The sequence below is a fragment of the Eptatretus burgeri genome, chromosome 3 (assembly GCF_056783735.1).
Source record: "Eptatretus burgeri isolate ZD-2024b chromosome 3, Ebu_testis_v1, whole genome shotgun sequence".
Lineage (NCBI taxonomy): Eukaryota > Metazoa > Chordata > Myxini > Myxiniformes > Myxinidae > Eptatretus > Eptatretus burgeri.
Window position 1 is genome coordinate 58,432,588 of NC_140963.1, and position 22,419 is coordinate 58,455,006.

Here is a 22,419-nt window from a genome sequence, read left to right on the forward strand (position 1 = left end):
ACAGAGAGCAGATGCTTATCGGGGGTTGACTTACATACAACTAAACACAGACAAGGGTACCCAGCAGATCATTCGGGGTGGAGGTGGGGGGGGGGGAGAAGAGTCGTCTCGCTCACCAGAATAAGTCGTCTGTCAAGTGAAAACATCCTGAAATGTGTGTGTGCATGTCTTGTGCATCGCCAGCACCCAGCCTTGCCGTGCACCCACTCACCAACAGCCTTGAACGCCAGTCCATGTCTGGGGGGGCACCAAGTTTGTCTGTCGTGGGGTTAGACCCTAGTGCTGCGACACGGGCAGCTCCTCGCACTTCACGAAACTGTTGACGCCCAGTGACCCACACGGTCCGTTGGTGACTGATCCGTGCCTCACTCGTCGGCGCTGTTCACACCCACACACGCACCACACGCTCACTTGCTCAAGCACTGGAAAGGATGAACTGACTGACGAACTGTCTCGTTGCTGGCGCTGGTTAGACACCCACACGGTCACTCGCTCGCTTCCTCGCTTGCACGGTTTTTCCAGAAGAGAACCTCCTCCTCTTTTTGTATATGCGGCCCATCTCGGCGGGCACAGAGTCCCCCCCAAGCTCACCCCGCCCCACTTGCGCACCGCTACCATGACAACCTGTTCTCTCGAAAAGGGCGCGTCTCGGCGTCCGTGAAAGAAATGTGTGTAAACGTTGCTGAAAAAAAAAGAGGCGGTCATCGGCGTTCGTGAAAGAAATATCATGCATAAATGTGTCTGTCGTCAAGAAAAAATAAGCTTCCCATACGAGAGGGGATCTATTCTTTACCCTCCTCAACGCACCTCATTTAAAATCCCACTAAACATGGGGATGGGTCTATCCTGGACATGTATTAAAGGAAATAACTGTCTGAGGACCTGTATGTGTGGATGCATTCATCAGACTGGATTCTGACATCCATAACAATATATATATATATATATATATATATATATATATATATATATATATATATATATATATATATATATATATATTGTTGCGGTTCTCAGAACCACATGCATACAATAGATAGGTGTCCAAAGACAGTTATTCCATTATTATACGTGTAGATAGTCCCATTCCTTTTGTTTAGCGGGACAACAAGGGAGTGCGTTGCGATAATCTAATAGCTAGGGTTGCTTAAATAATTTTCTCCTTCATTTCATCCCAACTCGTCTTCTTCTTTTCTGATTATTCTTGAGGTAAATCAGCCACGTGCACCTTCGCTGTAAGGTGGGGCTTCGTGGAGGCCAGCGCGTGTGGCGCCACGGTGGGGAAACTGCAGTGCCGAGTCGTGTGTGCTTGGCAGTGCGGGGTTGTCGACTCGAGCTTCCGATGATCTGGGGAAGATTGCCGGTTGCATTAAAAGGCACGCGAATAAATACCTCTGAAGAGGCTGCACGAATGGTGTTTTTCACGGAATGGGAAACACAGCCAGCACGACGCCCACGCTGCATGAAACGCGTACGGAGGCCGATAAAGACTCCTCCACGCCATGTTTGGCAGGATACGAGTGTGCGAGTAGAAGCGGCTTGTTCCTTTTTAACCTCAATATCCGACACATATTGGTGTTCACCCCACGCACACGCTAGCGGAGTCGTGTGAACGCGAGTGCTGGCCACGTGCGTAATTGCGGAACCGCGCGCACTGTATGGAATGTGTTCGAAAGCAGACACGTACGCCGCTCGTGAAACGTGTATGGATTTATCCATGATTATGTACCTTCGGTCCTCGCTGGCAGCAGTAGATTCTCCACGGATGGTGAACGTCTTCTCGTCTCTACGGCCAGCGAGGCTGCGATCGAGCCAGGGAATGTACAGTGCGGTCCACGTTGGCGCGCGCGGAACGAGCGCGTTGATCGACGGTGGTCGAACGCCCGAGCAGGCATGCGGGACCCTCGACTGGTCGCCCGGGGGTTTTTGCAGGATGATTCGCATACCAATTTCGGTGTGGGCGATTCATGTCATCTCGTGGGATCGGAGCGCAATATTGCCGCTGTTTGAGATGGCCTTGCCGGAAACGAAGTGAGGTGGTTTCCGGCCCAGGCTGGCGGGCCACGTGAGGGGTCGGGGCCAATCGAAGCGCCCGATTCAGGTGATGAAGTTTGGATTTGGCATGGCCCTCCCCCCAAGCTGTGGGCCCGATAAAGCTCGGGGCAGTCCTTCTTGCCCTCTCCCTTGCCTCTTACCTTTTAAGTTCCTCCGCATTTCTCTCGCCTTTCCTCGTCGACACCGCTACGACCCACCTCCTGCTCCTCTTCTCCTCCTCCTTGTCTCCGCCCACACGACGTCGACCCCACCCGCCTACCTGGTCCCGCCTACTACTCCACCCTCACACTCTGGACTCCGCCCCTTCTCGACTCAAGCTCCCTCCTTTATGGTGCCCAATTCCTGGTTCTATACTCCCTCTTCATGGGGTTTTGTGTGTGTGTATGTGTGTGTACGTATGTGTGTCCTGTCGCCTGTCTGCTCAAGTAAGACTGCAGAAGATCGTTGTTGTTATTGTTATTATTTTCGCGTTAAGTCTGCTTTGTGTCCCCTTTTGTAAGTTGCCTGTTTATTGTCACACCACACGCTTCTTTCTATCTCTGCACAACACACCCCAATAAATCTTCACTGTTCCACATATCTTTCCTCGCCTGCTTGTAAATAAATAATAACGAGCCGAAACCCCGTCACAGACGGATTCCGTTCATTCAACCACCCTCACCAGCTCACCCACACTCGAGGGACATGGACTGGACAGGGCGTGCTTGCCCCCTCCTACCCATCCCCCGCCCCTGCCGCATTCCCCCCCGCTTCCCACCCCCCGCCTTCAATTTGCTTACCCCCGCCCAAGAATGTAATTACCCAGCCCCGCCACCACCTCTTCACTCCCCGTCCCCGTCTCTTGATTCCCCACCCCACTTGCCCCTGGGCCTACGCCCCCTGTCCACCCCCTCACACTCAACCCCGCCTAATTCACACCCAGCCCCCGCCCACTCATCCCCCGCCCCATTTCCCCCCATCTCCCACTTTCAATTTGCTTACCCCCGCCCAAAAATTTGCTTACCTTGCCCCCCGTTACATCATCCCCTGGCCCCGCCTCTTCACTCCTCGCCGCCGTCTCTTCATCGCCCACCCCTGCCTCTTCACTCCCTGCCTCCGTCTCTTCAACCCCCCCCCCCCCCTCTTCACTCCCTGCCCCCGTTTCTTCATCCCCCGCCCCCGCCTCTTCACTCCTCGCCCCCGTCTCAACGAAAAGTGTTTATTCTGCTTCAGAGTTGAAAGTTGACTATTGCCACTATGTGCTATGCACTCTTACAGGTACGAAGTCTCTTTCAGTCCAGGTCACAGTACCGAGAAAAACGTGATGCGACTGCGAGGAGGAGCACAAAATTGGTCCTTCAGTATTGATATATAGAAGATACAATGTTTCTTGTTACATTTTTTGTGTAAAATTCACATTCTGAGGTAGTCAGCATGTGCAGAAGAGGGTTTTACATTGCAGACGCTATTTTTGAGGAGTGGAATTACACCTCTCAGCGGTAACTGTCTGTCGACGACAGACGTAATGACGTCAGGGAATGACCGATGATGTCATGACGTCCTGACGCCTCTCAGCGGTGACGTCACACGTCGCCATGTGAACGAATGTAAAACGAAAAGTGTTTATTCTGCTTCAGAGTTGAAGTTTGACTATTGCCACTATGTGCGATGCAGTCTTACAGGTACCATGTTTCTTTCAGTCCAGGTCACAGTACCGAGAAAAACGTGACGCGACCGCTAGGAGGAGCACAAAATTGGTCCTTCAGTATTAATATATAGATTATTAGGAATGTTCCCTGCTCGTTTTTGTCTTTTCTTCCATTGATCCAGCATGGTCCGAATCCTACTTCAGCCGGGACTTTATCCCCAATGATCCGTTCCTTTTAGCCGGTATATCCTTGGCAGTGTCGCTCGGCAGCATCTGATCCGGTAAAGTGATCCGTTCCAGAAAAGTGATCCGGTTCAGACAAGGCGTACCGAGGACGTGTTCCCCGGTAATTAAACCACGTGATTAATTAGGTAACCCGATTAACCCATAGACGGGAGGACCCAAGGTCACGCGGTTGAGTTATTGGCGTACACAGTCGGTTAAGCGACCCACCGCGTCATGGAATTTTCCATGTGCGATGGCCTACAATTCCAGGGAGTCTGGTGGGAACTGACATAGCTTCCCCCCCACCCTTGTGGTCTTCTCACCTGACCCCCCCCCACCCTGCAACAATATATATATATATATATATGTGTGTGTGTGTGTTTATATGTGTGTGTTTATATGTATATGTATATGTATGTATATATATATATATATTTTTTTTACTGCATTTACAAAAACGAGTACGTGCCTGTAAAAAAATAAAAAAAATAAAAAAAAAACCTAATAAATAAATATTCAAACCGCGAGCAACAAACAACAACCACACAGGCCGTTTCTTCGCTCTCGTGTGCCCGCACGTGTGTGACCTAGATGTTCGCATATTATTCGCAGTTACGATTATTCGCAATTTAGTTTTAATACCAAATTATTCAATAAGCGCCAACGTATTTTACCTTTTCGCAATGTCGTGGCAAGGAAAAACAAAAAGAGAAGAGAAGAGAGAAAAAAATTTTCCTTCCTGGTTTGGAGCATACCAGCACTCTGATGTTACCGAAATTTATGCACCGTCTAATATGAAAACGATCATAACTTGGGCCATTGTGTTTATCTCTCAATGCGCATAAGAAATCGAGAAATTATTAGAATTCACGAAGTCATCACTCTCCGGAAGCCCGTACGTTGTAACCCGTAATGGGGAACGTGGCTGAGCTTCCCTTCCCCATCGGCCACGCCCACGCAACAACGTGTCTTGTCATTGGTTTGGTAAATAAATGGCCATAACTTGGGAAGCACTTGTCTGATTAATATCAAACCTTGAAAAGGCACATACTCAGGTCCCCAGCAATATATCTGGCAAGTTTCAATTAGATCGGACCAGTGGTTGTCGAGAAACAGCGGTCACACTCACACACACACACACACACACACACACACACACACACACACACACACACACACACACACACACATTGCTGGAATTATAGATAGATGAATATGCAATCGCACCTTGTTTTGGTTCCTCTTCATAAAGTAACTGCGAAAGAGGGAAATGCTTACTTAATATCATTGTTTAAAAATAAAATTTTGAACATTCAAACATTGAAATGGTGGAAAAGTAATTGGTTTTGTCTGTCCAAAAGCTCACTTCCTTGTCTTATTTTTCGTACATTTTGATACAAAATAAATAATTGCGAGTAGTGGCGGTGGTGGTAGTGCTGGTGGTGTTTGTAAGCAATGACATGCTGTTCTTTCATATCGGTCAATCTTAGACTCTACTCCATGAACAGATTTTGCAATGTGCTGCGAGCCTGGGTGCACGCGAATGGATTTTTGAATAAGTGGGACAGTAATGAGCATTGGGTAACATTTCTCGAATGGCTTCCAAGGGCTGTCCATTTCGAGTTTAGGATTATAACTGTGGTGAGAATTGCTTTTGCTAATGTGAATTCAGGAGCTGCCACAGTTTCAAAATACACTGCTTTGCTAATACGTACATCGACTAACATTTGTGTTTATTTTGACACACGAGGATGCATCTTACACATGTCCACAAAATATATAAAGTTGTATCAAAAGCATAATTATGTATTCGTTTTATTTGATTTATCTTTGGTCTGTCATTGCATTAAAAGATGTGACTTTTTGAAACAAGATGGTCAGACAGCACCTGTCCCGGTTGATCTGCCATTTATCTATTTTGTTGTTCTGATGACCGTTGTTTTTTTTATTCACGATGGCATTCCAATTAAAATGACCACACTGCAGTTTTTCGAAGCCTCAGTCTGATAACACATTGGTTTGTGATATTGTCAGCTTATCCACACTTTTATGATGTGTGTAATTGCAGGGAGTTCAACGAAAGGTTGTACAGGCTCGACGAAGAAGACTCGGGGCCGTGGTTTGGTACACTCACTCTTTTGCTGTCTTCGTGCGGACGTCTCAGAGCCTCCATCACCACATGGTAGCTCCTCGCCACCCGCTGCTCCGGAGGAGAATGGCTCCCTCACGAGGGCGGGTATCTCTGAGGTGAAGGCAAAACTGCACATTCACATCTTTTAAACTTTCTTTCTGGCATGTTAGTTTTGTTTTCTTTCCACTCTTTTTATTAACTTCTTCCCTTTTAATGTTTTAAAAATCCGGTTTCTCTACGTCCGGTTATTTGTTTTTCTTGGCCCATTTCACTGGGGAAGGACTAGTACTGTTATCTGTTTACTGAAGTGACTGTATAGTGTATAATCCATGTGCTCTGTATCATGGTGTGTTCTTCGTACCTATGTTCCTCGACCCACACGGCTCAGGAGACCTGAAAGAAGCTATCTAAATTTTGAAATGCAAATCCTGCTTATTTTGAAAGCTTGTCATGTAGTTGCGGAATTGACACAATTATTGTCCTTAACCTTGAAAAAAATCTTGAAGATTGACCCAATATTTATTTGATCGTAATAAATGTATTGTGCCCTGTAAGAAGAATAAAACTTCATGCTGATAGTCTTGAGAAAGCAGAAACCTAATACAGTCTGATGATGGTTTAATAATCACTGAACCCTTTTCAGAGTGTAAAATAATAAAATTGCTTTCTTTCCCATAAATGTATGTTGCATTATCAGTGAAATATAATGTCTGAATAACTAAATGCAGGATAGAATGTTATTATTTTGGAGGATTATATTGTTGCTGACTCGGGGTTTGAGGCTCGCCACGAGGTGAAGCACTCTGGTCCCTCCCAAATGCCCGGTTCTGAGGACGCTGGGCAGAGATAACTCTGCGCACCAGTAGGTTGCTAAGCAACCACTCATGCTGATTGGCACTGTCAATCTGGGCAGGGTTACACTACTTTGGGTCTCGTGGGTCTCATGGATAGGGTTAATTGGGTCAATTGGGGTCTCGTGCCCTCAGCGCACACCCGGATTACTGCCGAGTGGGACAGTGAGTGTGCGCTGGCTAACAAGAGCAAATTAACAGGGTAGAACTTCCTCGCTAAACTAGTGTGCGGACCATTCTAGACCAATGGGGAAAAGATGAACACTAACAGATCGATACATTTATAAGCAATTTATTTTCAGCAATGGCGAGGAAAGGTCATGTGGTTCAGTAAAGGGTTTATTCATATGCATGTGCAGCAGGGGGGAAGCAAGGATTTGTGGATGTGGCAAAATAAATGCAGTTACTATTTACAAAATGAAAGTCACAGAGCCGAGCTATCCCCATGTAAACTTATACGATCTTATTTTATACACATCACAGGCGCACGCAGACACACACCCGAGGAAATTAAAGATAGCCCCGAAAGAAGATGAGCAGTTGAGGCGTAAGAGACCTTGTTATACCTGGTGCGGTCAACGGACCTGTGCAACCCAATTGCTGAGGAGGGGGAGGAGGGAAGAAAACTGGTGTGTCCACGGTGCGTGAGTGGGAGGTGCAAAATATTATGCAGATGAGGTGCAAGAGGAAGTGTGAAGAGGTGCGAATCGGTTTGCTTTTTCAGTGGTGCATCCACAGTGGACGAGAATAGATGGGAGAGAAAGATGCATGAGGTATAGCTTAATGGGGCATGTAAGAGAGTCTGCAAATGTGTTGTTCATGATGACTGTGGAACGCCATGGGAGCCGAGCGCCAATGACCCGTCAACGACTCAGCGCTGTTCGCAGAGCTCGTTTTTGCACTGCCCTCTCAGCTCTGCTATCATTTGGCAAGACTGGTAGACGACGACGCTCTGCTCAGAAAAAAACTCTGGACTCAAAAGATGAAAAACCCTGATTCGCTCTCTTTTTGTGGAGACCGGGGTGAAGGAGGAGCCAGAAATTTGGATCAAGAGACCCTAAAGGCATTTCTGCACGTCCCCATTGGTGCGTAGACGCTAACCCGAGAAGTAGCCCCCAATTTTTAAACTGATTCTTCACCATTGGGGAATAGGGCTAAACCGATTTAGATTTAGATAAACACGATATCTCAAAAAAGTTGAAGACTGATTCGGATGAAACTTGGTGGACAGGTTGGGTATGTGACCAGGACGAATTGATTTGATTTTGGTGAAGATCCAAATCTGGATCCGGATATGAGAATTATTTAATTTCTAAAATGATTCTTCACCATTGAGCGATAAGGCCAAAAACGATGTAGGACTGTATAGCATGATATTTCAAAAATGTGTTGGGCCTGATATGTTCTCATGGATCAGGCATTACATGGCGGATGTATGTGCTCCACTGAGTGCCCTTCTTGTTCGTTTTTGGATTATGTTTCAGTGGATCTTTTCCCAACATTGTTGTAATGCAGTCCAAGGCATAGTCACACTGCTCACATAAGTTTTAAATGTATTCACCCTTCATTTATTCTGTTAAGACAAAGTGTCAGTAAATAATTATAATAAATTAAAGAATCTGGATACATACATCTTCAATATTGTGATAAATTCGTGTTTGAAATCGAGATTTGAGAAAGCTCTGCATTGATTTACAGTGCCTTCAGAAAGTATTCACACCCTTTGACATTTTCACATTTTCTTGTGTTACAGCCTGAATTTAAAATTCATTAAATTAAAATTTTTTGATTGCCGATCTACACAAAATTCCGCATAATGACAAAGTGAAAACACGGTTTTGGAAATTTTTACAAATTATTTAAAAATGAAAAGCTGAAATGTCTTTCGTCAATAAGTATTCAACCCCCCGAGTCAATACTTTGTAGAAGTAGTGGGGCAACTTAGCATAACAATTGTGCATTTTGTGAGGAAAGCACCAAATTTGGCACACTAGTAGCCTATCATATTATGAACAGATTTGGATATTGGGCCATCTCATATTTTTGATGGCAGTGGAAAATGGCTGCCACAGCCATCAGCGGCTGAATTTGAGATGGCCCAATATCCAAATCTGTTCATATAATAATATGATAGGCTACTAGTGTGCCAAATTTGGTGCTTTCCTCACAAAATGCACAATTGTTATGCTATATTTAGCTAAGTTGCCCCACTAAAGCACCTTTGGCAGCGATTACAGCTTTGAGTTGTCATGGGTATGTCTGTATCACCTTTGCACATCTGGATTTGGGGATTTTCTCCCATTCTTCCTTGAAAATTTGCTTAAAGGTCCCATGACACCCAAAAGTACTGAAATTTCATATATATATATATATATATATATATATATATATATATATATATATATATATATACACACACATGTCCTATAGGAGTTTTTCATCGTGATTTCAGATCTGACAATGTTTTTTTTCGCAATACTCAATCTGTAAAATGTAGAATTAAAAAAACAAACCTCTTCGGGAACACCCCTAAAAATTCTACTGAAAGGGGCGTAACCCACATGACGTCAACTGCAGTTTGACAAAGGCTGCACATTAATTATTCGAGTTGGTGGTGTACGTGATTCTATTGGCTTTCTGTGCGTTTCCACATTCGATTGGTCGACTCGATCGCTTCGTTCATTTCTGCTTTAAAAAAATCGAACATTTGGTTTTGAATAATGGATAACATGGACTTTGATTTGTCTGGTGGCGACAGTGAGTGTGAGAGAAATGAAGGATTTTGGTCTGAATCGCATGGAGAATTGTCGGATAATGTAGTCGCGGGAATGAAAAGTTCAGGCAGCTGGAAATGAAATATGGCCTTAGCAGTTCGAGCCCGAAGCAGGACAAGCAGAGGAAACTGGCGATGAAATTCCCGGCGTTCATGATGATCGGGAGGACATCGAATGAAGATTTGGCAATAACAACTTGTTAGACAAAATCCTATTCGTAATTCAATAATGTGAATTCGACTTGCAATACTGCTCGATATCAGAAATATTTTAGTGAGGTGACGTGAACCGCACAGCGCAGTGCAGCGGACATGTTTCTCCGTGGCGAATGAATCGCAAGCAAGGCCAGCCCATGTCATTGGCCGTATCTCTCCGCGCATAAAACGAAGCAACCTCGCTGTCCGGATACGATGAAAACTTGTGTGCAGAGCACACCTTGCGACACAATTGTCTAGAGTAGTCCAATAAGTCTGATGTTCTGTTGCATTTTTATTTATTTTATTCCTACTGTCATCATGTAGCACCAGTAGAAAACAATGAAGAAAAGAGAATAATAAAAGAAAGCTACAGCACGTCAGATTTATCGGCCAAGTCGGACGGACGACTGATTTATCAGACTAGTCTAGACTAGAGATCACGAGTCAATCCACTCTGTGTGAGTTTCTGCATGTGACGTCAACGCTGCGGTTCGCTGAAGTCAACTTTTTTTAAGGGGCGGGGCATAGCAAGTTGTGAAAAGCATCAGAAATGATCGAAATATTGGTCTAATTATGCCATTTTTGATTAAAAAAAAAACATGGGTGATTTCTTCACTAGGAAGGTCAAGTTAATATATAAATATCCAGAAAGTTTTGGGTGTCATGGGACCTTTAAGCTCTGTCAAGTTGGATGGGGAGCGTCTGAACAGCAATCTTCAAGTCTTTCCACAGATTCTCAATCGGATTCAAGTCTGGGCTTTGGCTGGATCACAAAAGGACTTCCATGTTGTTCTAAAGCCATTCCAGTGTTGCTTTTGCTGAATGATTTGGGTCATTATCCTGTTGGACGAAATCTTCACCACAGTCTTAGGTCTTTTGCACTCTGAAGCAAATTCTCCTGAAGGATTTGCCTGTATTTGGGTCCATTCATTGTTCCCTTTATCCTTACAGGTCTCCCAGTCCCTGCCACTGAAAAGCATCCCCATAGCATTATGCTGTCACCACCATGCTTCACGTTAGGGATGGTGTTCTCTGGGTGATGAGCTGTGCTTGGTTTCCGCCAGACGTAGCGCTTTGCATTCAGGCTAAAGAGTTCCATTTTCGTGTCATCAGACCACAGAATCTTTTGCCTCATGCTCTGAGTCTTCCACATTCCTTTTTGCCAACTCCAGGCATGCTGTCATGTGCCTTTTTCTCAGGAGTGGCTTCTTTCTGTCCACTCTCCCATAAAGCCTGGATTTGTGAAGGGCTACAGAGATTGTTGTCTCTCCGGCAGGTTCTCGCATCTCAGTCAAGAAAGTATTTATTTCTGTCAGTGTGGTCATTGGTTTCTTGGTAACCTCCCTGACCAAGGTCCTTCTTACTCAGTTGCTCAGTTTGGTCAGATGGCCAGCTCGAGTAAGAGTCTGGGTCGTTTCATATTCTTTCCTTTTCCTAACGATGGAGCTCACTGTGCTCTTGGGAATGTTCAACAGTCTAGAAATTGTTTTATACCCTTCCCCAGATCTATGCCTCCTAACATTTATATCTCAGAGTTCTTGGGACAGTTCCTTGTACTTCATGGTGGAGTTTCTGCTCTGACTTGCACTGTCAACTTTGGGACCTTCTGCTCTGACATGCACTCTCAACTTTGTCAACTTTGGGATGTAAAAATATGTTCATGTCAAATCAATTGAATTGCCACAGGGAGACTCCAATCAAGTTGTGGAGACATATCAAGGATGATTAAAGTAAATTGGATGCATCTGAGCTCAATTCGTGGTGTCATACCAAAGGGGTTGAATACTTATTGAATCAATGCATTTCAGCTTTTCACTTTTTATTAACTTGTAAAGATTTCTAAAAATATGTTTTCACTTTGTCATTTTGGGGTATTTTGTGTATATTGGTGACAAAAAATTTCAGTTTAATCCATTTTATATTGAGGCTGTAACAACAAAATGTGACAAAGTGGAGGGGTGGGAATACCTTCTGAAGGCACTGCAAGTGGACTCGTACATTTAGACCCCACTGTACACTTTTTTTTTTTTGGAGCATTTGTTTCTGGAAACAATTACAGTAAAGAGTTTACCTTGGGTTACGTTATTGGTTGTTTTATCCGGCCTTCCGTGACGAGAATGGCCGAGTGGTGACTCAATTAGGTGAAATCCAGAGTCGCAACTGGGGTGTGCGTGCATGTGTGCATTGCTGTGCAAAAGTCTTAGACATGCTCAGGGAGTTGCAATACCACAGGATTCAAAGTAAACTGCATTTAAGCAGCTCATATGAAGTATTGTAGTAACTGATGCATCACATTTAGCAATCAAATCTAATTGATGAGTCATTGTCAGATATCTCTTGTCATTAACATCAGGTGTTCCTCTCCACACATCCATAAATCTAAAAGCCTACATTTAATACCACATAATACAGACTTATCATGATTAACTGATAGCTTCAAACAAAATGGCTAAACTTTCAGTAGAAGATCACCATATAATTGTTTCTGCATAAAGAAGGAAAAACATTGAGTGAAATTAAATATCTCGATTATGTGGTATCTGGAGCACAATCAACAAGTACAGAGAAACATCATCTGTAATTGACAAACCCTTGACTGAAAGAACTAAAATGCTGTCTACCAAGAATGAGCAATACTTTAAGATAATACCCTTGAGGAATAGAAAGAAGACCAGCATTGAATTGACAAAAGAACTGGCAGAAGGCTCAGACGTCGTTATCCACCCATCAACAGTACGAAGGTTACTTTTGAAGTTGGGATTTAAATGATGTGTTGCAGTAAGAAAACCTCTGTTAAGAAAGGAGAACAAGACTAAAAGGCTGAAATATACAAAAGAACACGGAAATTGGACTATGGAACAATGGTCCAAGGTGCTTTGGACAGATGAGTCAAAATTTCAGTAAATTGGATATAATCGAAGACAGTTTGTGAGATGACAAAAAAACTGAAACTTACAAAGAGCCTTGCTTGAAACCAACAATTAGGCATAGAGGAGATTCAATTAAAGAGAGAGGGAGAGGGAGAGAGAGGCTTGGGAGAGAGAGAGAGAGAGAGAGAGAGAGAGAGAGAGAGAGAAGAGAAGAGAAGAGAAGAGAAGAGAAGAGAAGAGAAGAGAAGAGAAGAGAAGAGAAGAGAAGAGAAGAGAAGAGAAGAGAAGAGAAGAGAAGAGAAGAGAATAGAATAGGAGAGGGAAGATTCTGGCAGATGTGACGCCCAGTTTAACGTCTATCCAAGAGACGGCACACACATTGATGAATTACCCTGCCTGTAAAATGCTGGGATTTTTTTTTTTTTTGTATACCTTGGTCGAGGCTCGTATGAGAGCTAACACACAACTCGCAGCAAGGAGGCATGAGACAAGAGGGGCGGGAGTGGAAGGGACAAAACAGTGGGGAACAGACACATTAGGTGAACTGTGGAAGGGAGAGGGATGGGGATGGGACGGGGAACATGGCGAAGAGAAGATGGACATTACAGGGACTTTCAGGAAGGAAAGCAGGGGAATTGAAGGAAGTGGGCTTGGGTGGATTATCGGGGGTATAAAAGATCGAGGATTTGGATGGGGGAAGACAAGAGGTGGTGGTGAACAGCTGTTTTGAAAGCCTGGAGGGAAGAATGGGAAAGAATAGAGTGAGGAAGTTTATTCCAAAGGTGGGAAAAAAGAGGAATGAAAGAGTGAAGATGAGCAGTGATTCGTGATTTTGGTAGTTTTACCAGAAGGGGGTTGTTGGTGGACCTTGAGCACCCTGTGGAAATGTGGTGGGGACAAATCGCAGAGAGAGCAGGGGGGGGCAAGGCTGGAGAGGAGTCGGTAGAAGACAGAAAGACCACCGACCAACCTGCGGTGATTGAGTGAGAGGCCCAAAGACTCAGCTTCATTGCGGGAGATGCCGATGATCTTAAATGCCCTGGTTTCGACAGCGTGAAGCAGAGAAAGGTGGGAGGCAGGAGCACCAGCCCAGAGGGGAGAGCAGTACTCCATCAGGCTACGGACAAAAGCTTTGTAAGTGGTCAGGAACTCAAGAGGGCCGAGGAAGGACTTTGCACGACGGAGGATTCCCAGTCGGCGACTGGCTTTTGAGGCGAGGTTGGAAATGTGATTTTCCCAGGAAAGGTCATAGCAGATAGTGAGACCCAGAAGCTTGAAAGAAAAGACTTCTTCCAGAGGATTGTTGAGAAAGTGGATGGGGGGGTTTTCTAAACGGTCCTTTTGAAGAGACATAGTGAGAGTGTGAGATTTGTCTGGATTGAAAGACATGTTCCACGTGTTGGACCAGTTTGTGATTTTATCCAGATCTGCAGTGAGAGAAGAAGCTGCTGCCTGCCGGTCTGAGGGATGACAGATGGTACGGCAGAGGGTGGAGTCGTCGGCAAAGAGAAATAGAGGATTTTCCAGAGAGTCCGAGAGATCATTGAGGAAAACCAGAAAAAGAACAGGGCCCAGAACGCTACCTTGAGGAACTGCAGCCTGCACAGGAAGAGGGGATGAAAGGGATGACAGTTTATAGCTGGGTTCAGATTTGAAACCAGGTTAGACAGCTTAGAGCGAGTGTGTGTACCTCTCGGCTAGCCTGCCCTGATGTGGCGATTCATTGCTTTGTCACAACTAAAAACATTTTTTACTCATTGTAATCAACTCATTTGTTTTGCTTTCCTAACTCCAGTATCGAACCGCAGTATCGCCATCGAAGCTTGAAGAGCGCACACCAAGTGGCTTAATCAAGTAGTTCAACCAAACAGTTGGAGAAACTTTTATAATGCTTTTTTTATAATATGAACTTTTACATAATAGAAACTTTTTATAATATAAAGAAAAAAAAATTTGGATTGATATATCAATGCCGAAGTGACTGTGTCATATAATGAAAGAAGATCAATTACAAAAGGGGAAAATGTGGTGTGAAGTATGATTTCACATTTTCAGTGAGCCAGCCACTTCCCGACGCACCGTAGAACAACATGCGGCCAAATGCAAATGAGTGACCCTTGAACTTTGTTCAATTTGATCGATGTACAGTAATCAGTGAAAGTGTGAACATTGTAGAGCGCTTGCCAAGTGGCTTAAGCCTTCAAGCAAGCACTCCAACAAAACGGTAGATAATGAACAGCTGGCTTGTAAAGCGATTCGCAACCGCTGATCTGTCATACTAAACACCTCCCAGTGACACCTGAACTGTCAAACTATGTGCGAATTGGACAAATTGACACTTTTTTTAGCAGTCAGAACTGGTGCTATGTTCAATTCTGAAGCTTAAATTTTGTAATTTGGCTTAGTTTCGGAGATTCTAGATGTTATGGCATGTGCGGAAATGTAATAGACACAAACGCTGGTGTCTCTGTGCATTTATAGGCATTGCAGTGTATCCATCGATTTGTTGCTACGATGATGAGGCATTTGATGATGTGTGAGGAAAGTTTAAAAAAAAAAACTTTATTGTTACGAAATTGTTGCGGCCTGTTTCCAAGTCAAAGCATTGTTGAGCAGGCCAAAGAAAATGGTGAATTGAGACCCCATCGAGGGATAGCGCGGTATCCGATGATACGCATTGATAATGATATAATTAAAGAAGGCCATTAATTATCTTCAAAAGGGGTGTTTTAATTAACCCAAAAACTCGATTTTCACTCCGACACTCCCTTGGAGTTCCCTTAGTATGCCTGCAAAGTTTGAGGCTGCTCGGTTTCATGGTTTTGGAGTTATGGAGGACACACACACACACACACACACACACACACACACACACACACACACACACACACACACACACACACACACACACACACACACACACACTGACATTTAATAGTAGAGATGGAATGAACGATCAAAATTAAAGTTGATCTCTCCTTCTCTCTCCCTCTCCCTCCCTCTCCCTCTCTCTCTCCCTCTGTGCCTCTCCCTCTCTCCCCCCCTCTCTCTCTCTCTCACTCTCGCTCCCTCTCTCTCCCCCTCTCTCCCCCCTCTCTCCCCCTCTCTCCCCCCTCTCTCCCCCCTCTCTCCCCCCTCTCTCCCCCTTCTCTCCCCCTCTCTCCCCCTCTCTCTCCTCCCCCTCTCTCCTCCCCTCTCTCCCCCTCTCTCCCCCTCCCTCCCCCCTCTCTCCCTTCTCTCTCTCTCCCCTCTCAACCTCTCTCTCCCTTCTCTCTCTCTTTATCTCTCCATATCTCCCCCCCCCCACACACACACACACACACAATGTCAGCATCCTCTCCAATCTCTTCAGTAACTGGTGAGGCTGATAACTTGTTTTTCATTATGGACTTTCCTGTCATCTGGGTTGGGAAGGGATTATTTTAAAAAATATATATCTTCAATGATAGTTTACATTAGTATCATTTCACATCAGGTACCCCAACTCTCAATAAAAGGCAAAGGAAAGAAGTACTGTCAGGCCATGCATTCCAATGGTAAATAAACTTTTTGGGGAATGTTCGTTATGTTTGTGGAGTACATGGAGGAATTTCATAGGAAAGATAGGATCGTATAGAGTTGCTTGGTCCGTGGACTGTCGGAGACATCTCGATGGAAACTGTGAGCTTAAGTGTTACTTAACACACGGGGAGTGGTGCGGTGTTAATTAGATCGGGATTAAGGATAAATGCGCCCAGTATATAATTGCCCCCTGTGGCCTTCCCCTACGCTTTTGCATTTGCAAGCCAGCCATGAAGGAGTTGCGGTTTTGTCACAACAACCATTACAACCGAGCTGCACGACCAAGCCGGCAAGAGGGTCCGCCTTCCCGGGTTTCGTACAAACAAGTCATGTCCCCGGAGTGGATGGTTGATGGGCGTGTTCTCGAAGGGAGATTAGAAGCGAACGCCCGAGGGAGTTCGGTGTGAAGGAGGCGATCAAAGAGAATGGCGCGTGTCTGAAAAGAGAACGGGGAGGCACATCGTTGCAGGAGGAGAGAGACACGCTTAGAGACGAAGGCTCAAAGCTGGACAGAAGCGAGAGAGGCAGGATCGGTGGTCGAAAGAGTAGGGCATTATGGCTGGCTGTCCTCTGACGCATGAAGAAGACCGCATGATTCTTGTGTTCGTGCTGAGGTGAATTTGCCCACCTGTGGGACCAGCGCCAAAGCCTCGTGTCGAGCCATCCGGGGAAAGAGACGGTGCCATTCTGCAAAGCAGAAGATCGACGTCTGTAAGGACGATCGATCGTCTGTAAGGACGATGTAAGGGTTGACAGCGGCACAGCGCCATTTTGGGGCGTGCCCTCCCACGCAGTGACTAAGCAGTTTGGTGACTTTAAAGCTCCTGAAACTCACTCCTGGACCCGAACCTAAGTGCTTAAATAAGAAAGGGATTGTTACCTCCGCCACCGAAGGTGAAGGAGGTTATGTTTTCACCCATTTTGGGTGGTCGCGAGACTACCCTTATTCTCAGGTTTTCCGTCTGTCTGTATGTCTGTCTGTTTGTTTGTATGTAATGGACAGCTCTGGAGACAAGAGGAGTCAACCAGTTTTGATGAAACTTGACTGGTAGGTTCATACCAGGCTCTAGTTGTATGCTTTTGAGCACCGTTGCTATGGACGCCACCGTTGCCCAGCAACGGGACTTTGAAATTTTTGAAAAAATCCGAAAAATATTTTTTCCTCAAAAAACAAAAATCGGCTTCCGTGCTTTTATGCGCACTATAATCAACCTCTTTGTCAAAATTTTCAGCCCGATCCGTCAAAAACTGTATGACTAATATGCAATTATATAGCCACCACCCATATCGCCTACCGGCTTGTCTGCTTGTTTGTCTGTCTGTCTATCTGTTTATGTACAGGATATCTCAAAGAGTTGTGGACGGATCCGGATGAAATTTTGTGGACAGGTTCGGTGTGTGACATGGACGAACTGATTAGATTTTGGTGAAGATCCGTTTCCTGATCCGACGACTAGAATTTTTTGAAGTGATTCTTCACCATTGTGAGATCGGGCCAAAAAAACGATACATCGCATGATCTCAAAAAGTTGTGGACGGATTTGGATGAAACTTGGTGGACAGGTTGGGCGTGTCACAAGGACAAATTGATTTGATTTTGGTGAAAATCACCTAAATTTAATTTAGGTTCCCTCACGTCTTGATTCATTTCAATTACAATTGTTGATTTTCTGGTTATTAAATCATTATTTATTCAATTTGCTTGTGTCCGTGTATCTGTTGTGGGTTTGAGAGTAAAACTCCTGTGCTGTGCTCCCGTCCTGGTGAAGCGTCTTGCTGTTTCTTTCCCGCGCGTGCCATAATCTCCGAGAATCTCGGCTGTAAGCATCCAAGGGAGAACTGTTTGGCCATCCGTCCAGGTAGGGGCTAAAGGCCCGGTCACACCTTGACGTTTTAGCCAGCGATGGCAACGTATTAAAATGTATGTAAAACGCTGGCTGACGTTGAACTTTTGATGTTTTTTTTTTAAGATTCGGACGTATTCATAACGAGTTGGTCGTATGCATAACATATTAGTAATGGACACAGAACGTTTCGTTGTGTTATAGATAACTTATACCAACGAATGCTGAACCTGTTGTCGGCCTACACAACCGATGCCCAACGACAGTCTAACTTAGGCATAGCGCGTTGCACGCATCGCCGACGATGTCGTGACGTAGCCTATTAAAAGGCTGACACACAACGATTCGAATCATAACTGCCGTAGAAATGGAAGTGACAACATCGCGGTCACACCTTGGCGATCTTGCCAGCGTATGCCGACCTAAGAAAAATATGTCTAAAACGTTGGGGCACGTCGAATACGGTATGAGTAAGTTTGGTATACGTGAGTACAACGCTAAAGTACGCTATCATATGTCGTAGTAAGTAGAGTACGTCAATAAATTTTAAACATGTTCAAAATTTTACGACGTACTCGGCATATGACACACGTTCCGCATGCGATGGGGATAAGTTTTATACACGATATGTGGACGCTTACACACGTCCACAAAGGCTACTTATAAGCTACTCATAAGTCGAAACACGTCGCGGTAATGTCTTTTTTACGCGAAACTTATTTCTAACTTATGTTTGACGTGCTTTGAACCAATTCTTTACGTAGTCCCAACACACATCGACGTATGTAGACGTATTCCAATGACGTCTTCCGGTCGACAAAAAAAAAAAATAAATGAATGTGTTTCTAGGTTACAACTGCCATATCAAGACGTGTTCCCAGCAGTTTTGGGAATTGGTATATAAAAATGCTGCTCATAAAAGGGGAACCCAACAGTGTTTTCGAGTCCTTTTTGAGTCGATGTCCATGTCAGCAGTAACAGTATCAGTATCAGGATTAGTATTAGTATTAGTATTAGTATTAGTAGTAGTTTGTTCATGTTGGCAGTAGTAGGTGAGTGTGAGGGGGAGGGTGTGGGTTATGATGGATCGTCCTTGCGTCCGCGTGTCCACGGGTAGGTTCATAGGCTGCCACTCAACGAATTAAATGGCTGCATCTCCACTATTGAAAGTAGATGCTTGCGCTCAACAATTGGATTTTTTTTACACTCAACGACTTTTAAACGGTACCACTCAGCCATTTTCATTGTTTACAATGAACGATTTAAATTGCTGTCACTCGCCTTTGTTTTTTGACCCTGGGGTTTGGAAATTTGAAGCGTTTCTTCTGAACGTGTTAAAACGCTCAAACTCGACTATTTTAAATAGACGCTGCCGATGGACAATTGGAATCATAGCCAAGCTAGACATCGAAGTGTGAACATCCTCGTCATGCCGAAGAAAAGTTTGAAGAATGCTGCAAATAAGTGTCCTGGCCGTGGCCGTGGACGCTGACGCAAGGACGATCCATTATACCGACGTCTTTCAGCCTATGAGTAACTTAAAAGTAACGTCTGTCCATGTGTGGCAACGATCGCGTAACGTGCCAACAACACGTTAATCATAGGTTAGAAATAAGTTTCGGGTACGCTAAACATTACCTCGGTGTGTCTCAACTTATGATTAACTTACAAGTAGCATGTGTTGACGTCTGTCAACGATCGCAGACCGTGCATACAACTTGTGGCCAGCGTAGCGGAACGTGTGAGTCATACGCCGACATACGTCGTGAAATTTCAAGCATGAAAAAATTTGAGGACAACCAAAAAGTACAACGTTTAAAGCCAACGTACAACGACGTATGGCAGTGTTTTTCAGCGTGCTCTCAATGTTATCAAAACTTACCCATAACGTATTCAACGTGTGCCAGCGTTTTAGAAAAAAAATTCAAAAATCGGCATACGTTGGCTAAAACGTCAAGGTGTGACCGGGCCTTAACCCTCTGGACACGACATAAGAGTTCATAACTGCAGGACAAGACTGAAATTGTTTGTGTGTGATATTTTTAGAGGATCAGGAACCATTTTCAAAATGGTTTCTGTGGCATGGAAACGTATATAAAAATAATTGTATATATATATATATATATATATATATATATATATATATATATATATATATATATATATATATATATATATATATATATATATATATATTTGCAATGGAGCAAGTTCTCAGAGTGGAACGATTTTTCTTTATTGTCCAAGGCCAGAATTATGTTGTAATTTTGTTCCTGAAAAGCATTTGTTTCTGAAAACAGACTTACGAGTTTATCGATTGACCATAATTTATGTTTGTAATAAGTATTAATATTATTTAGTTAACTATTTCCTTTACCGACACACTTTTTCCACTTGGTGCAGTCAGTATAGGTTGCCCTTCTCATCCATAGATGGTCATTCGCATGAAAACATGAGCCACTTACTCAGTTTGTTTTTGGTACAGAGGCTGCTGTCGAGGTAGCAACCGCACTCTAACATAGAGAGTGGTGTAACCTGCTGTCAAGTAACATACAAGAATACAAGACAATGTGCTACCTTCACTCCAGACAGGGATTTGTAACTTGTTCAGGGTGCATGCGATAACTCACCTACTTTTTTGCGAAGGGCACCATGGGTTATTTAACAATCAACAACTAATGCTAGTAGACGAGACACCCAGTTTAATGGCACACAAATTTGTGTCTTCCTGTCTGGTAAACACTACTATAACAGTTTACATCTGAGCCGAGATTCGAACTCGGGCCAGATAACTTTGTTGGGGGGGGGGGGGTAGACTATAATACCAGCCTTGTAACTTGGTAATGGTATTTGATGAAAGTATTGTTAAGACACTTTTTAATTATATGATTGGAAGCTAAATTATTTGCAGGAGCAATAGGTTCAGTGTGCTTGAAAATCTGTAGCAAGCCTGAGCCTATAATGTTTTGTTACAGCTTCCATTTAACAGGTAAATTGTGCCGGCACCCTTGGGTCATATTTTAATTCTTTCTCTTTAATTCATACACTTTTCATCGGTCTCCTTCCCTAGCAGCCGCTTGGCAGGTTTCTGCTACCGGAAGTGAAGCTTACAGACAGGGAGAAGCTGTGTGTGGTCATCGACCTGGATGAGACTTTAGTGCACAGTTCTTTCAAGGTAAGATGATGGTCAAACATTCATCTGTTCAAGTCATTCACAAACCTCCACATGAAGGTGCAATCGAGTTATGTGACATTTGGCTCTTATGCACGACTAAACTTCTGATATTGGAAAGGAATAAGCAGCACCGACATTTCTGTATCGGGCGAGCATTCAGCGAGGCACTTTATTCGGTGGTTGCACAACCAAAAATCGTCGGGAGAAATATGAGCAAACGATTGCCCAATTGCTGTACTGTATTTAATTGGCTTTTTCATACTTTCTTTCTTTCTACGTTATGCTTTTCCGTGTTACATGTGATGGACTTTCGGGCATTGCATGGCGCAGGTTTTGGTCGTGCGACATTTAAAGTCTGTGGCCCGAGGCATGTCGGGTTGAGCGTTTTGGCTTCACTGCTTATCACTCTGCCCGAGGAAAGATGGCGCAGGGCGGGCGTTTGCTTTTTCTGCTTGTAGTGATAATTCATTGCTTTCCTTTTTCCTTATTTTTCTTGTTTCCAGGCAAAAGTGTGTTTGTTTGCTCAGTTTAAAATGCAAAAATAACACGAAGCAGATTTTTTTTTTCCTCCTCCATTCTAATCTTGATTGCCGTACAGATAGTGTCGGCTGATGGTGTAAAATTCTCTTTTGAAATCGGAAAATCTTTTGCAATGCCTGAGGGTGGGAGGATCTTGTGAAAGCATAAATGTAACAGCATCTTCAACAGCCTTTGCCGACTCTGTGGAATCTTTCGTTATCCTGGACAGCACCACAACAAATTTGTCATCGGTTACACCTTTGCTCAGACATTGGTGGAATGTATGTGAAAATCCTTCAAGGTTGCGTTTTGCTACTGTCTGCGACTACAGGTTGGTTCTACATTTGGACTAGGTTTTATGGGCATGTCTCCATAACTGGTGTCCATGCATAGCTTACTCCACATTTTTCTCTTTGCCAAGAGACAACCTAAGCTTGAAATGTCGTGCATCGCACACTGAGAGCTTCAAACGTGCTTGTAATTTTACCATTGCTGAGTGTCTTTGCTATGTAGGTAGGGAAGCATTTGCTTTCCATTGAAGCTCTTGTGATTTCAAATCCGTACCGTATAGATTCAACACGGTGCTGAAC

At 44.1% G+C, this 22,419-nt stretch overlaps 1 protein-coding gene across 8 annotated transcripts in view; it reads left to right on the forward strand.

Annotated features, from left to right (window-relative positions):
• Positions 1-22,419, forward strand: part of CTDSP1 (CTD small phosphatase 1) — a 133,374-nt gene that overhangs the window by 58,996 nt on the left and 51,959 nt on the right. For 6 of the 8 annotated variants that reach the window (XR_015056168.1, XM_085873579.1, XM_085873580.1 and 3 more), the window contains 2 exons: positions 5,976-6,154; positions 21,206-21,310. Coding sequence is in view for 7 of the 8 variants with exons in the window: in XM_085873579.1 (XP_085729705.1) it covers positions 5,976-6,154; positions 21,206-21,310 (284 nt within the window). In the remaining variant the exon portion in view is untranslated. The remainder of the gene's footprint in view (positions 1-5,975; positions 6,155-21,205; positions 21,311-22,419) is intronic. The other 2 variants (XM_085873581.1, XM_085873578.1) reach the window with 1 other exon arrangement.